Source organism: Varanus komodoensis, unplaced genomic scaffold (genome assembly GCF_004798865.1).
Source record: "Varanus komodoensis strain SLA01 unplaced genomic scaffold, ASM479886v1 scaffold46_1, whole genome shotgun sequence".
Classification (NCBI taxonomy): Eukaryota; Metazoa; Chordata; class Lepidosauria; order Squamata; family Varanidae; genus Varanus; species Varanus komodoensis.
This window is the reverse complement of record NW_025336043.1, coordinates 1,356,272-1,368,213: the sequence shown is the minus strand read 5'-3', so window position 1 is coordinate 1,368,213 and position 11,942 is coordinate 1,356,272. Positions and strand designations below refer to the sequence as shown.

At 53.0% G+C, this 11,942-nt stretch overlaps 1 protein-coding gene across 1 annotated transcript; it reads left to right on the top strand.

The window, feature by feature from the left end:
* The first annotated feature begins 2,654 nt into the window (after positions 1-2,654).
* On the top strand, positions 2,655-9,572 carry FEM1B (fem-1 homolog B). Its single transcript, XM_044444811.1, has 2 exons — positions 2,655-3,074; positions 6,485-9,572. The coding sequence occupies exons 1-2, from the start codon at positions 2,827-2,829 to the stop codon at positions 8,118-8,120; spliced, it is 1,884 nt and encodes a 627-aa protein (XP_044300746.1). The 5' UTR covers positions 2,655-2,826; the 3' UTR covers positions 8,121-9,572.
* The last annotated feature ends 2,370 nt before the right edge of the window (positions 9,573-11,942 follow it).

Genomic DNA, 11,942 nt, shown 5'->3' with positions numbered 1-11,942 from the left:
GGTTATGCCCGTCAACGCTGGTGTTGTGATTTTGTTTTTGTTTTGTTGGTGTGTTGTAGTAAGTAAAAAACACACCGAAAGGGAGCCGGGGGGGGGGGGGGGGGGGGGGGGGGGGAGGGACGAAGGCCAGAGCCTCAGGTCAGGGGGCGAAATACGCACAAATGCTGTGATCTTGGCTCTTTTCTGGGCAATCAGGGACAGGATCAGGCCAATGCATAATGGATGGAGGGGCCCGTCTAGAGTTTCCACAGGTGGGAGCAGCTCCAATTGCACGGTGTTCAATTAACTATTCATTATGTTGCCACTGAGACCGCTGCAAAACAATTGCACCCTGCAAGCCCCCGGTCCCATTAGCAGGATTGCATTGCAGGCCGTGCCAGCTGGCTGGGCTAAATGGCTCATCGGGATGATGGTGGGCTTTGTGAGAGACAAGGAGAGAGGCGGCAAGGGGCAACGTCCTGGCCTGGGTTTTCTGCAGAAAGAAAACTGCAGAAGGCGCGATCAAACCAGCCCCGGCCTGCAACATCTGGCATGTGAAACTGGTCCAGATGTCAAAAGCAGTTTACATTACAAAGGGGGAGATGCCCGCAAGATGTTTCCAGGATTTTTTCCTTGATTCAAACTTAGAAAGATTCTGGGTTGGACCTCACATTTGGGTCACAACTTTGTGGCCTCCAGATGTGTTGCAGTACAACCCCCATCATCCTCAGCCAGCAGATGGGAGAAGGCTGCTGGGAGGAAGTCCCACTGAATTTTCTTCTGAGCGGACATGCCCAGTGTTGTTGTCATAGGGTGCAGTGCTTTGAACATTCAGAGAGAAAAAGTCCTACAACCCCCAGCATTATTTTTGCTAAAAGTGCCTAGGATTGGGCCCTTCCTTGCTTCAGACTTCAAGACAGTGGAATGTTTATCTGACAAATGCTGAGACTTTACTATCAGTCATGCAACCCCGAGGCCGGGGTGGTCCAACTTGTGTCCCCCGAGGCCTTGTTCTGCAGCCCTCTTGCCCCGTGGAGCCCCCAAGTCTGGATCTCAACAAGGCAAACGTGGAAATGCAATTCATTGTGCAGCCCCCCCCCCCGCGTTCCCCGTTGAAGTCCTCTCGTGGCCCTCGCACGGCCCTCAAGGTATGGAAAGGTGGACTGCCCTGCCGAATGGGCAGGACTATTTGCACAGGAGCAGAAGCTGGGAAGTTGTGAGAAGCAGGCAGTCCTCACATGCTCCGCCCTGCCCCTCCTTCACCAAGCACAGTGGGGCCTTGCTAGAAGGGCGCACACACAGGGCTTACTGCCCCCTGCTTCCGCAGCCTTTTCATCCCCTTTCCTCACCTCCATCCACAAACGGATTTCTAAATGCCATGGTCTGTAAACGTGGTGAGTCCAGCCCGAGCTCTTGAACCCTTGCACTGTTGGAGGGCGTGTGTGTGTGAAAGAGAACCTTGTAAAAGCAGATAACATGAGGGTGCTGAAGTGGGCACAAGTCCTTATTCAGGTCTCCTCCGAAGGGGATAAGGAGAGGGTGCCAAACACACTTTTGCCTAGCCAGGAGCACGAAGAATGCCAAATGGAAAGGCGCACAATAACACAGTTATTGTTACCAAATACACACAAAGAGCACGTGGTGGGCTCTTGTACTTACTCAGAAGCAATCGTGCTCCGTGTGCCTTGCTAAAACTACCGGGAAAGGTCCAGAGAGGAAGAGCTTTCCTCCCGTGCACCAGCTGTGCCCGCTGGCAGCCTTGTCATAGCTATTCATGCCCTGGGAACATCTGGATCACATCTGGGGCTGCCACTGGAAAGCACGCAGAGGTTGGTTGCGAAGGTGGCAGCAGGCGCTTTCAGTGGGTGAGGCAAAGTAGAAGAAGGTCCCAAAGGATCCGATGCGCTAAAGAGACAAAGCGGCAGGATGCCGAAAAAACAGGTGTGGTTTTATTCCAAGGAGCAGGCTGGAATTTTAGCCCCTCCAGCTGCAGCACTGATCTTGGTGACGACCTTTTCAGAGACTGTTGGGCGGGACACACACTCACCCAGGGCAAAACCACACGGGGCGATTTCCTGGAATAAAGCCACGGTTTTTCCGACATCTGAGGCTTCGTCGCAGCAAGGCACGGGGTTCAGCGGGACTCTCCAGCCGGTCTCGCCCTCCCTCCTTGCTTCCCCTCGGAACGGTCCTTCTCTGGGGCGCAGTTCCCGCACGACGGCGGTTCCAAGTGCACCCGGGCAACTTCCGGGAACCTCGGCTCCGGCTGGGAGGAAGTCGGAGCGACGCGAAAGCCGACCAGGCGGCTAGAAAGGACCCCTCCGGCGGCCCGTAGCCTCCTACGCCGACTTGCCCGTTGCAGCGCGCAGCGGCGTGCCGTGAGCCTTCCGGGGACCCGTAGCGATGCCAGGCGGCCTCCGTCGCTCTTTCGTGGCGCTCCGCTGAGGCTCTCCGGGCCCGAGTGCGGCGTCCGCGCCTCTGCTCCGGGACGCCGCGGGGCCGAGCGGCGGGGAGTTGCGGCCGCCTGGGGCGGGCCCGTGGTCGCGGAGCCCCCGGGAGCGGAACGGGGCCGAGCGCGGCCCGGCCGCGGGCATGGGGGCCGCGGCCTCCCGCGTCTGCTCCTCTGGCGCGGCGCAGGCAGCCTGAGCCGAGCGCGCGGCGGTGGCGGCGAACGGCAGGACGACGAGAAGCCCCGGTGCCCCCGCTGACCCCACGGGGGTCGGCCCGCATGCCCCTCCCCGCTGCGGGGCCACGGGGGAGGCGGAAGCGGACGAGCCCGGCCCGGCCCTGGCGCCGGCTGGGGAGGGCGTCGCGGGGCGCTGGCGGTCCCGGCAGGAGCAGGTCGCCATGGAGAGCCTGGCCGGCTACGTGTACAAGGCGGCCAGCGAGGGCCGGGTCCTGACCTTGGCCGCCCTGCTGCTGAACCGCTCCGAGAGCGACATCCGCTACCTGCTGGGCTACGTCACCCACCAGGGTGGGCAGCGCTCGACCCCGCTCATCATCGCCGCCCGCAACGGGCACGCCAAAGTCGTGCGCCTGCTCCTGGAGCACTACCGCGTGCAGACCCAGCAGACCGGCACCGTCCGTTTCGACGGGTGGGTATGCTCGTCCGGGGGCCGCGGGTTTCTCCGGTTGAGGGGAGGGCAGCAGGCTTCCGGGACGGTTGCTTGGCTTGGAGGCGTCAGGCCGGTGCTGCGGCCGTCTCCCTCCGTGAAAGCGAGGCGGTAGGTGGCAGCATTTGCGCGATTGATTGGCCCAAGCCAGGCGGTGCGCGCTCCCTGGGAACCCTAGGACTCTGTCAGGAGGCAACAGCTGCAGGCCCTGAGGCCAGGCTGTGCATTTGCTGCCCCTTCCCACAGATCCCTGCAGCCGTGCTCTGCTGCATTTGGCGAATGCATACTTGGTGAAAAGGGTATCTGTACAGCCCAGCTTTTAGGACAGCTTGGCCAGCTGGGCCCAGCTGCATGCTTCAGGAGTGGGTGCGCACAAGTGCTTCTCCTTCCAGTCGCTGACTAAGTGGTGCTGGTTTTGCATTTTGTCATCCCCCCCCCCCCAGTGCATTGCTGTTGGGTGAGCTAGGGATCTTCCACTGCCCTGATCCCAGCCAGTAGAGGAGGCTGCAGGGAGTGTTATGTCCAAATAGATTCCTCATCTGTGAAATAGCCTTGCATCTCTTAAAGGTGAACTTACCACGGCACATGGTGTCTAACTTTACCAGGTGCAGCAGACAGAGCTATTGAAGGCCATGGCTGAATCACATTCTTTGTCTGAAGATGTTGCCTCGGAACCTTGACTCCCTGCATGTGCTACTCTTTAAGGGCCCCCACCTGTTAGGAGGCTGCAGGGCTGGACTGTTGCTCCTGCCAGCTGCATTTTGAGCATGGGTGACTGAAGGAAAGCCAGCGCATTTTGTGCTGTATTGAATTGTGACACCTACCGCAGAGTGTGCCCGGTGGGACCGAGGTCTCTGTGCTTAGGCTTTCCTTTTGCATTTGCCCGTGCCTGGTGTATGAGTGTTCATGGGCCCCACTTCCTTCTCATGCGCAGAGCTTCAATTGTTTGAGGACTATGTTGTAATCCATCAGGGGGTATTATTGTGCTTCAGATTCCGCATGTCCAGATAAAAATGGAATATATCTGAAAACTGGCTCAAAAGCTTCAGCTGAAAAGTTCAAGACACATTTCGGGGCCTTGTGCCTGTCAGTTTTGGATCAGTTCTTCTGGCAGTATTGCAAATTGGGACAAGAGTGCTCAGGAGGCCTTAGGGCAAAACTGAAGTTCTTAGCTGTGAAAGTAGTTTTCCTTCCAAGTTTCTGAAGGCTAGCAACATTATGGGGGGGGGGCACAGGCTGCTCAAGCTTATGAAACTGGTTTTGAGGCACATCTCCTCTCTGTAGCAGCGGCTGTGTTTCTTTTGCTTGGTCACTTGATAATTTCTTTCTGTGACATCGCTGAGGGGTCGGGCTGCTGAGTGCTATGGGACAGACATCAAAGGGAAGGAGCCTAGACTGTCCACACTGCCCAGGCAGGCCTCCCAGCTGCCTTTGGTGCCTGTTGAAACAAACCAGGTATCACAGCACTTCAGGTTTGGGATAAATTAGACAGGGAAGCCTAACTGGCTTTTGGTGGAAAATGATTTTAATTCAATCCCACAGTATTTCTAGAAACTATGTCAGAACTATTTATTTGGCGGGGACTAAACAGTTGGTCATACCTCAGTTGGAGATCAGAAGTCAACCGCCTACCTTATGAAAATTACCAGGGAACATCAAGTATGGTTGTCAGAGTTGAACTTCAGTTCAGATTAGAGGGTGGGTACAATGACTGTTCACTGAGTTTGCTTCTATTGCATCAGCTTGAATTAGATTTACACAGACAAATGGCAAAGACGATTGCAGCCCCTTACCCACTAACCGGCTGAATATGGCATGAGCTTTCATGGCCCCAGTCCACTTCCATAGGTTCCACAGATGAGCAGATGAAGAGTTTTGCTGAAGTACCTCGCTTGTGGTCCAGATCCACCAGTCACTTGTTGATTCTAGGCAGGGAGGGTAGAAGGTGTGAGAAGTGCTAATTCAGGGTTGGAGTCACCGGGCGCAACTCCAGAGCCTCTCTTTTAAAACAGCTGCTGTGCTTTTACATAGTTAGATGTAGGCCAGGAGAGGAAAATGAAGGATTGCGGCATTTTTGAAAGAGACACCTGATAGTAGTCAGAGCAGAAGACTCCCAAGGCAGCTGTGCTGTAGTTGTGAAGGTGTTCTCTTCCAGTCCCATAATAGGCATGTTGAATCCCCTGATTCCAGCCTGCGCTCCTTTCTTTCCTTTGAGTCACCTTTACAACTGAGCGCGGCGGCGTCATCCCAACGTGTTCCAGCAAGAGCCTCCCCAGATGGGACTTTCAAAGCTGTACGTGTGGCAAGTGCACTTGCCCCATTTGGCCGGGGCTCCCTTACTCAACCCTGAACGGCAGGTTAAAATGGTTTGAAAAGCTGCCGCCTGGTGGGCGTGTCGTGAGCGGAGCCGGCTGGAGCCGAGGGTCAGACTAGATGACCCGGGAGACCCCTTCTGACTTGCTCTGTTTCTATGTTTCCTCCTAGTAGGTGTTACAGCCCAAAGTACTGCTGTCGTCTTTCTCTGACTGAGTTTAAGGTAGCCCGCTGTGCTCTCCCCTGGAAGCACAAGGGAGCATCCTAAGGTGTTGGGGTGCCAGCTGCACACCTGGGTGGATGGAAGGCATCTGTATCCGGTCACTGTTCTAGGATGTGACAGGCAACCTGGCTTCCACCACGCCCCTTTTTGGCCGTGGAGGTGACTGGGCGGCTCCTGCCATGCTGGGGCTTTCCATATATAGTCCTGAAACTGGGGTGATGGTTCCTCCTGAGTCCTTGGGCCCTTCTGACCCAGACGTACATATCTAAGATGCGAGTGGCGTGAGACGTTTCTATTGAATTTGGGCCTATGGGAGCATACCTGTTGGGTAACCAAGAGGGCAGATAACCTTTTTTTCTTTTTTTTTTTAATAAGGCTGCCGATGTAGCTATCTGATTAATACGTATTTATATATTACGCTTCTATACTGCCTGATAGCCAGCGCTGCCTGGGTGGTTCAGAACAACCATGTTTTAATGTATGTATTATTTAATATCAAGTTCTTCCTGGATGTTGTTAGTCTTGCCTGATGGCTACTGTTATCTGATTGGGGGTGGGGGGGGGGAAGGAATCCCGACTTGCATATCAGTGGATCATCAATGGATTATACCAGTGTTTGGGAAGATCTTTCCTAGACTTTGGACTTGTCTCCTGTAAGCACATCACTGTACCTGTTCCGCTCCAGGACATGCACTTTGTCTGGCTGTTCTGACTAATCTACCCTCTCCTCTTTCTGCACTGCTTCTCCATGCCAAGCAACTCTCAGCTGCTGGAGGACCTTATTTCAAAGCTATTTCAAAAAGGTGCCTACCAGTTCTAATTTCCCGTCTTCCTCTCTCTCTCTCTCTCTCTCTAGTTATGTCATTGATGGCGCCACTGCGCTGTGGTGTGCAGCCGGGGCAGGGCACTTTGAGGTCGTGAAGCTTCTGGTCAGCCACGGGGCCAACGTCAACCACACGACCGTGACCAACTCCACGCCGCTGCGTGCCGCCTGCTTTGACGGGAGGCTCAACATCGTGAAGTACCTGGTGGAGAACAACGCCAACATCAGCATCGCCAACAAGTATGACAACACCTGCCTTATGATTGCGGCCTACAAGGGCCACGGGGACGTGGTGCGTTACCTCCTGGAGCAGCATGCCGACCCCAACGCCAGAGCGCACTGTGGCGCCACCGCCTTGCACTTTGCGGCCGAGGCCGGCCACTTGGAGATCGTCCGCGAGCTGGTGAAGTGGAAGTCCGCCATGATGGTGAACGGCCACGGGATGACGCCCTTAAAGGTCGCCGCCGAGAGCTGTAAAGCTGACGTGGTTGAGCTGCTGCTGGCACACGCCGACTGCGACCGCAAGAGCAGGATAGAGGCACTAGAGCTCCTGGGGGCCTCCTTTGCCAACGACCGGGAGAACTACGACATCATGAAGACCTACCACTACTTGTATTTAGCCATGCTCGAGCGGTACAAACATAGCGAGGACGTTATAGAAAAGGAAGTCTTGCCTCGTATCGAAGCATACGGCAACCGCACAGAATGCCGGACTCCCCGGGAACTGGAATCCATTCGGCAGGACCGGGATGCCCTGCACATGGAAGGCCTCATCGTCCGGGAGCGCATTCTGGGCTCGGACAACATCGATGTCTCCCACCCGATCATTTACCGTGGGGCCGTCTATGCGGACAACATGCAGTTTGAACAGTGCATCAAGCTCTGGCTGCATGCCCTGCATTTGCGGCAGAAGGGCAACCGGAACACCCATAAGGACCTCCTCCGGTTTGCTCAGGTGTTCTCCCAGATGATACACTTGAATGAGCCAGTGAAGGCCAGGGACATCGAGAGCGTCCTGAGGTGCAGCGTCCTGGAGATAGAGCAGGGGATGGCCAGGGTCAAAAGCTCTCAGGACGCTGAGCTCCACACCGCCATGGACAACTATGAATGCAATATCTTCACCTTCCTGTACTTGGTGTGCATCTCCACCAAGACCCAGTGTAGGGATGAGGAGCAGTCCCGCATTAACAAACAGATTTATAACTTGATTCACCTCGACCCCAGGACACGAGACGGGTCTAGCTTGCTGCACCATGCGGTCAACTCCGGCACACCAGTGGATGATTTTCACACCAATGACGTCTGCAGCTTCCCCAATGCACTGGTCACAAAGCTCCTCTTGGACTGCGGGGCGGACGTCAACGTGGTGGACAACGAAGGGAACACTCCGCTGCACGTCATAGTCCAGTACAACCGGCCAATCAGTGATTTTTTGACCTTGCACTCTATCATTATCAGCTTGGTTGAGGCTGGTGCTCATACAGATATGACTAACAAACAAAAGAAAACCCCTCTTGACAAAAGCACCACTGGTGTGTCGGAAATACTCCTGAAAACTCAGATGAAACTGAGTCTGAAGTGCCTGGCCGCTCGAGCTGTGCGTGTTTATCACATCAGCTATCGCAACCAGATCCCGAAAGCACTGGAAGAATTTGTAGGATTCCACTAGGGCCACCCAGAGATGGCGGTGCTTCTTCCTCCCTCGAAGGGTCAAGCACTGGTCAATAAAAGAGAGGGCAGAGATTTTGAATGTCCTTGTCCTCCCTCTTATTTTGGTAGCAAATGTGCACCAACCAGCCCTTCATAAACTGGCTCAGTCACTTTGGTCTGTGAACTTAGCCTCTGGTTTCTGAAGTTCTGGATGGCAGAACTCACAAAGTTTTGCTTCTCTCTTAGTGAAATGGGTGGTGCTGGTGGTGAGGAAATCAACCTAAGCTAGAATTGGTGTAAAATATTTTGATACTATGATGCACACGGGTTTTACCATTGACAGCCGAGAATGCTTTAAGCAGCTACATGCAAAGAGGTTTGCATTTAACGAGTTGAGCCAGCGTGTTACCTATGCAGCCATTTGGAAAGTTGTCTTGAGGGTGTAAGAGAGTAGGAAAGAGTAGGAAGGCTCTTACTGCTGGAACAGTACTGAAACATACAACGCAATCCAGGGAAATTAATTCTTCACCAGCCTCTTTTTAATGCCTTTCATGTCTTACTGAAGATGTCAGTAACATTGATTTTTAATTTCTTCTTTCCGTGGAATGAAAATAATGGGTCGTTTCCCTTGAAGCCAAAGGAAAATGCAGGTTAACATCCGAGTGTGGGAATGGGTGTCTCCTCACTGCTTAAATTCTTAGCATCACCTTGGTTTTTGCTGTGAAAGTAAAGCAGGCTTAGCTCTAAATCAAAGTCTTTATCATGAAGCATTTAAAAAAATCAGTTGTATGAGTTTGCATGAAACATGTTTTTGTTTTCCCGATGAGGTAACGCAGCCTCCCCCAGTCAAGCACCCTGGAACTTTGTGGCACTGTGACCGTAGCCCCCCCCCCCCCCGGGGTTGCAGTCATGCATGCGTGGAGGGCGCTTGGTTTTGAATGGCCAGGCTGGAGCACTCTGTTTCAGGCCAGGTCTTGCTCTCACACCGGCTGTGTTAATCTGAAACACATTTTCCTGCTACCTTCCAACTTGCTGGCAAACCAGAATGCTCTAAGTTATGAGCTCGTTTTATTTGGGAAATAAATGCCCTGGCAGGGAAGGATCAGGGAAGAATAGCCAGTTGTGCTCACAGCTCTACCCTGCTATTAAAATAATACCTATTTTTCAGTATTTCAGGAAAATAGATTCCCATCCGCAAAAAAGCCTCTTTCCCTCCCAGCAAACAACCTAAATTAGGCTATTTAAAAAATCATTAGCAGTATCTCGATTGTAAGAAAAATATTTGACTTGTGAAAAGTGTCTGTCCTGAACAGAAACTTCAGCAGCCAAATGTCACTTTTCAAACAGGTCACTGAAAACACTTGCCATTATTTTAAATGCCACTTTCTAACTGTCAGATGGTGGAAGAATGTTCTGCAATCATTTTTAAAAAATGGATATGAGAGCGCTAATAAAAAGGGGCATCCAGGCACAGGTGCGCGTGTGTTTGTGTTATGAATGAACTCTTGAGTGTGAAATTATCTCTCCAGTGCTGGCTTGTTCCCCTGCAGAGCAGTGTGCTGTCCCGGGGACGACAGGCCTGGGTCAGTTTTGGTGGAAATGGCCTGGCGCCACTGCAGGACGTTGTATATTCGCTTGATAGCACCCGTGAGCTGTTGAGCTCAGGGAAAGGTTTCCCATCCAGCAGGGGTGGAGAGAGAAGGTTGCCAAGTGGTGGTCGGCCAGCAAGCAGGATGCCTAATACAGCTCCCCATGGCCTCCTGTATCCTCCACAGGCCCTGGAAGTGCTACTCGGGGGGGCAGCGGGACACTGTGGAATTGAGGGGTAGTGGTGTGTGTGAGAAGACCCTTGCCGGTTGCACGGTTCTAGATCCAACTCGGGATTATATTTTTGGAAAGGTAAAGGAAGCCGCTGTGGAGGTTGCAATCCTCAGAGGTAACTTCAGCTCACGTTTCTGTTACTGCCCAATTCGGATGTGTAAGAAAAATCCACTGGGGAGACAATCTTTTTAGTACTTTTTTATTGTGTTACTGCAATGAAACCAAACTGCCCCTTAATGATGGGGAAAAGATAAACCTTACAGATTTTTCGATGATACAAGAAGATCCTTAGCACTAGTGACATTATGTCCCTGTATACTGTATTAAGGGACTGCAGGTGGCGCAGTGGTTGAAACCGCGGTGCTGCTGTGCTGGTTGATCGAAAGGTGGCCGGTTCGAATCTGCACAGCGGGGTGAGTCCCCGTTGCTCCGTCCCAGCTCCTGCCAACCTTGCAGTTTGAAAGCATGCAAATGCAAGTGGATGAAAAGGTGCCACTTCGGTGGGCAGGTAACAGCGTTCCGTGCACCTCGGTGCTTAGTCATGCCGGCCACATGACCATGGAGACTCTGGACAAACGCCGGCTCCCTCGGCCAGGAAACGGAGATGAGCACCGCCCCCTCGAGTCCGGCATGCCTGGACTTAATGCCAAGGGGAAACCTTTACCTTATACTGTATTAGCACATAAAAAGCAGGTGATCTTGTTAAAAATAATTGCGCACTTCGGTATTTGAACAAGTGGCAGGTAGTGCAATTTACAAACGGATGAATATACATAGTGGCGCCATCCTGGGTGGAGCAAAGGGCATGCCACCTTGCTCCGTTTGTGTTCCCCATCAGAGACTGGGGACGAGTCCACAGGCCTTCAGCCAGCAAGCTGCCCCTCCGCTTGTTGAAAGCCACCGCGTTGCTTTCCTGGCCTCCAGTCTCCAGTGCCGCCTTTAAAAGCGTCGCTGTGATCATTCCTGATTTGCCCGTTTTAACTGACTCTGCCGACACGTGTGCCCTCCAGCACTGGTGGTTACATGCATCAAAACTAGTCGCCATTGTGAACTTTATGCTCTGTGAATTTGTCTCGTGTATCTTTTTGCAGCTGTCCAAATCGGTGGCCGTCGCTTCTCTTGTTGGCAGCAAATTCCTTAGTTTAACGAGGCGGTGCATGAAGGGCTGCTTTTGATCCGTCTTGTTACCTTCTGCAGATCAGCTTCGTTGGGTGATCCCAGGTTCTGGTATCATGTGAGTAGAAGAAAATCTCTCTTTCTGCACACACGCAATCAGTATTGTTGCATTACATTTATATCCTGCCTTCTTTCCTCTTGTGAGGGACTCAGAGATGGCTTACAGAGCTCCATTTCATCCTCGCAACAAGGACGCTATAAGGTGGGTTAGACTGAAGGTCTGCAGCTGACTCAAAGCCACCAGTCAGGCTATGGGGGACTGGGCCCCAGATCTTCCTCACCCCTATCATGCACTGCCACATATGCATCTGTTTCCTAACCCAAAAGGCCCAAACAGTGTCTTCCTTCCACAAAAGGCTGAGCTTGTTGCCCAGTCCTTTTGACTGCCATTTTCTGCAGCAGTAGCAGTGAACGGGCAAACTCCTTGACCTAAGATTTTAGCAAACAGTTGGACTCCATGCGGATTTGCCTGGTGAGGCTAAGGGGAAGCCACCCCGGGAATGTCCGCTATTTCGCCCCATTTTGAATAGTGGGAGTGTCGTGGTGGTAAAGAGTACTGGCCCTTTTTGAGACCTGCAAAAGAGAGGACCATTGTGCCGAATGCAGTTAGAAAAGTAATCTAAATGTATCCCACGAGACCAGACTGCAAATAAGATTTTCCTGTCGACTTTGGGCTGGCAATTCAGCAAGAAATAAAAGGGTGGGAAACCGGGCTTGGCGGCCACGACCAGTTCTGCCTCTCACATGGGAAATGGCCCATCAGCAGTATGCCATGGCTATGCTTTCAGTCCCCTGCAAGAGTGGACACTCCTTCCAGTGCGCCATCCCTTTCACAGTGGTTATT

What these genes read in the sequence shown, in the direction of transcription:
- FEM1B (XM_044444811.1), top strand. Translation starts at nt 2,827, where the DNA reads ATGGAGAGCCTGGCCGGCTACGTGTACAAGGCGGCCAGCGAGGGCCGG. An exon ending in GGCACCGTCCGTTTCGACGG is followed by an intron (nt 3,075 to 6,484) that starts GTGGGTATGCTC and finishes CTCTCTCTCTAG; the next exon opens with TTATGTCATTGATGGCGCCA.